At 36.4% G+C, this 3,070-nt stretch overlaps 1 protein-coding gene across 1 annotated transcript in view; it reads right to left on the reverse strand.

The window, feature by feature from the left end:
• MED13L (mediator complex subunit 13-like) overlaps positions 1–3,070 on the reverse strand; it is a 108,125-nt gene that overhangs the window by 102,812 nt on the left and 2,243 nt on the right. The window contains exon 2 of the mRNA XM_010286357.1: positions 1,672–1,756. Coding sequence (XP_010284659.1) covers positions 1,672–1,756 — 85 coding nt within the window. The remainder of the gene's footprint in view (positions 1–1,671; positions 1,757–3,070) is intronic.

A 3,070-nucleotide genomic window follows, 5' to 3' on the forward strand; every position in this document is an offset into this window, starting at 1 on the left:
GTCGGCACGGGGGCGCGGCGGGCCCCCCATCCCCCAGGGCCCAGCCGGCGGCACTGATCAGATGAGCATCCGGTGGCGTGAAACGAGGCTTTCGGCAAACACCTGACGCACGCCGATCAACTGCGTTTCAAAGACTATTGCGGAAAGCTCTGAAGGCTTTTCAGTCACAGCTGGACAGAACAATTCTGGTAACTCTGCCAACTGATTTCAATTAATTTATTTTTAAAAAATAATTAAAAATTTACTTCACAAGCTTAAAAAGGTCCAATTAATAAAAATATCCCCTAGGAGTCATACTTAAAAGTCAGTTGGCTGGGTACCACAGATCAATAAGCACATGTAAAATTATTTTTCCTTTACGCTGCTAAGCTACAAAAGAGCTAGTGAACGTTCTAGACTGGGAATTTCATTTTGTTCACCCTTAAGTAGTCTATTACTTACGTAAACCCCTCCTAAAAAGACTGATGAGATAGATAATAGGAAATACAACAACTAGTCCTTGTCCCTGTGCACATGCGCGTTTTAGGTGGCCATTCAAACTTCACTTGCAGCAGATATGAACTAACAATCAAGGGGACAGTTACTATACTCATGGAAACACAACCTCAGGAACATAACGCAAACCTGCTTACTAGTAAATCCACATCAAAGCAAATAGGACACTAAATGAGACAAGATGAAAGTATTTTCAATTAACTTATTTTCTAAAGGAAAAAATATTCAGTGCTACATTCTGCAAAATTACTGTAACACAAAGGTACACGGGAGGTGCATTATATTTTGTTGTTGTTATTATTATAAATTCACAAAAAGTGGGCATAGCTTGATGACAGTTAATTCTGAGAAGGTCTCCAAGGCTCCAAGCATTCTAAAAAGAATGGAAATACAGTACAGGAAGGTGATGATGACCTGAAAAACTGCAGTAACAGAGAAGGAATAAAACGCAATAGTCCAAGATGCAATGTCATTCACTGAAGACCTAATAACAAAATAATCTTCAGTAGGCAAAAGAGTTGATAGCTGGATTAAGGAGAAAAACCCTAAGTGTATTAACTAATCACAGAGTAACTTTTCAGTCAAGTCACAGATACGTATTTTTTTTTATATATATATGTGTGTATATATGATTAAGAGAAAAGGAAGCAATGCTAGCATACATTAGGTCTGTCAGAGCCAGGAACTGTTAAACTTCACCCTGAATATTGTGTACAAATTCAGTCAAATTGCAACACGCACATAACTAGGATGACTGGAAGAATAGCATTAAGATCTTTCAATATTATCTTTTAAGATACATACTATTTAACCTCATCAAAGGGGTTGAAGGTCAAATACAATTGTTCTTTGTAAGGACCTCAAGAAGGCGAACACTTTTTTTTTTGCTTTTGAAACAGCTCCCCAACAAAAATGCAAGCAGAAATATATATCGACATTATTCTTTGTACGAGCATTTAATTAGTCTGTACCGCATTTTATGATACATTGCCATTACATTTATGATACATTAAGTCAATGACTTAAGAGATCCATCTCCATCCTGGGTCTCTTGCACTAAAGTTCTACCTCTAAAAGTGTGGTTTAAGATCAATAATAATATAAAAGGTCTGTAGATCTCCTGCATTATTTTAAATATCAAAATGAAATATATGAGTGCAATAGAGTTTTTCTTACCTTTCCAGAAGATTATGAATTGCTTTGAAGAGCAGAGTCCTACACTCATAGGAAAGTCCATTCTCCCACAATCCTTCTTCCACCACTACAAAAACATAAAATATTAACACACTCAGAATAGGGAAATACAAACATTTATACAAAATTTAACTCCAGCAGCTTTAATTTTCAACAGTAGCATGTTTCAAGAAACGGTTTCAACTATTACCTATATTGCCAAAGTAGCTTTACTCTTTAGTCACTGAAGACACCAACTTCGAACTTAAAAAAAAGAAAACACAAAAGCAAAACACATTTGGTTGTAGCATTCAATATTAATGCAGGGGGGTGAGGAATTAATGATCCTTCTCTGCCAGGACTGCTGAGAGATCCGTTAAACCTTAACCTCAGATGCAGACAATCAAGAAATGAAGTGAATCACTAAAAGTGTAAAATCAATTTACATAACTTAAACAACATAAACAACTATCCTGAACCTCTCACTGTCACACTCAGGTGGAATTCCTCCATTGCACTGACTTAAGCTATTGCAGTTTAAGGAATACACAGCAGATACATGAAATACACAGCAGCTTTTTGTTCCAAAATAAAAAAACCCTGTAAACTCTGTACCAAACTGCAGAGATATTAAAATAATCTATTAATCTCTCACAGTGGAGTGTAGCACAAACTATTCACCTGAATGAGTATCTGAAGAATATACAAACCACAAAAACATCTGCTGTTTACTCCATTGCTTTTGGATGTTAAAACTACCAGGAGTAAAAACCATTTTTGTCTGCATCTTCTGGCTGAATAAGATTTAATCTCAGCTGCAGCGTAAAAACAAATGATTAAATAACTTTGTGAAGGAGTAAGAATTTGTTAATAGTCTGGGTTCTGCAATTTCAATTTTACAGGAATACTCTGCAGATCTTTAGAAATGCAAACATAAAATTCTACAGCATGTTCAGAATTGAATAGTTAACACCCCTCCTTGGCCAATTTAAAGGATGAAACCTTCCAACAGCATGCCTATCATGCAGAGAGTATTATCTAAGTATAGATTACACTCATGTTTAAAGTAAAGCTTTTAAGGAGTTTGTACTGTATGAAAAACACTAATATTGCCAGCAGTCTTCAGCTACAGCTTCAAAGCATCAAACCCCAGCATTGTTCATTATTCTGCTGCTTCTCCCTGTAACCGTAAGTCATACAACCTCAAAGAAGAGGAGGCGCATCTTTTGAACATGTAATGTTGTGATATGCTAATATTGGTAACAGAGCCTCTCTCCTTCTACAGAATGAAAGAGCCAGGACTTTAGTCCCCAAATCACCTTATCAAATACACAGTTACTTCATCAGAAGAAAAGACAGACTTGTGTTTTTGGACACAAGCATGAGCCAAATAGCTTTCCCT

This window comes from Phaethon lepturus, unplaced genomic scaffold (assembly GCF_000687285.1).
Source record: "Phaethon lepturus isolate BGI_N335 unplaced genomic scaffold, ASM68728v1 scaffold12754, whole genome shotgun sequence".
NCBI lineage: Eukaryota > Metazoa > Chordata > Aves > Phaethontiformes > Phaethontidae > Phaethon > Phaethon lepturus.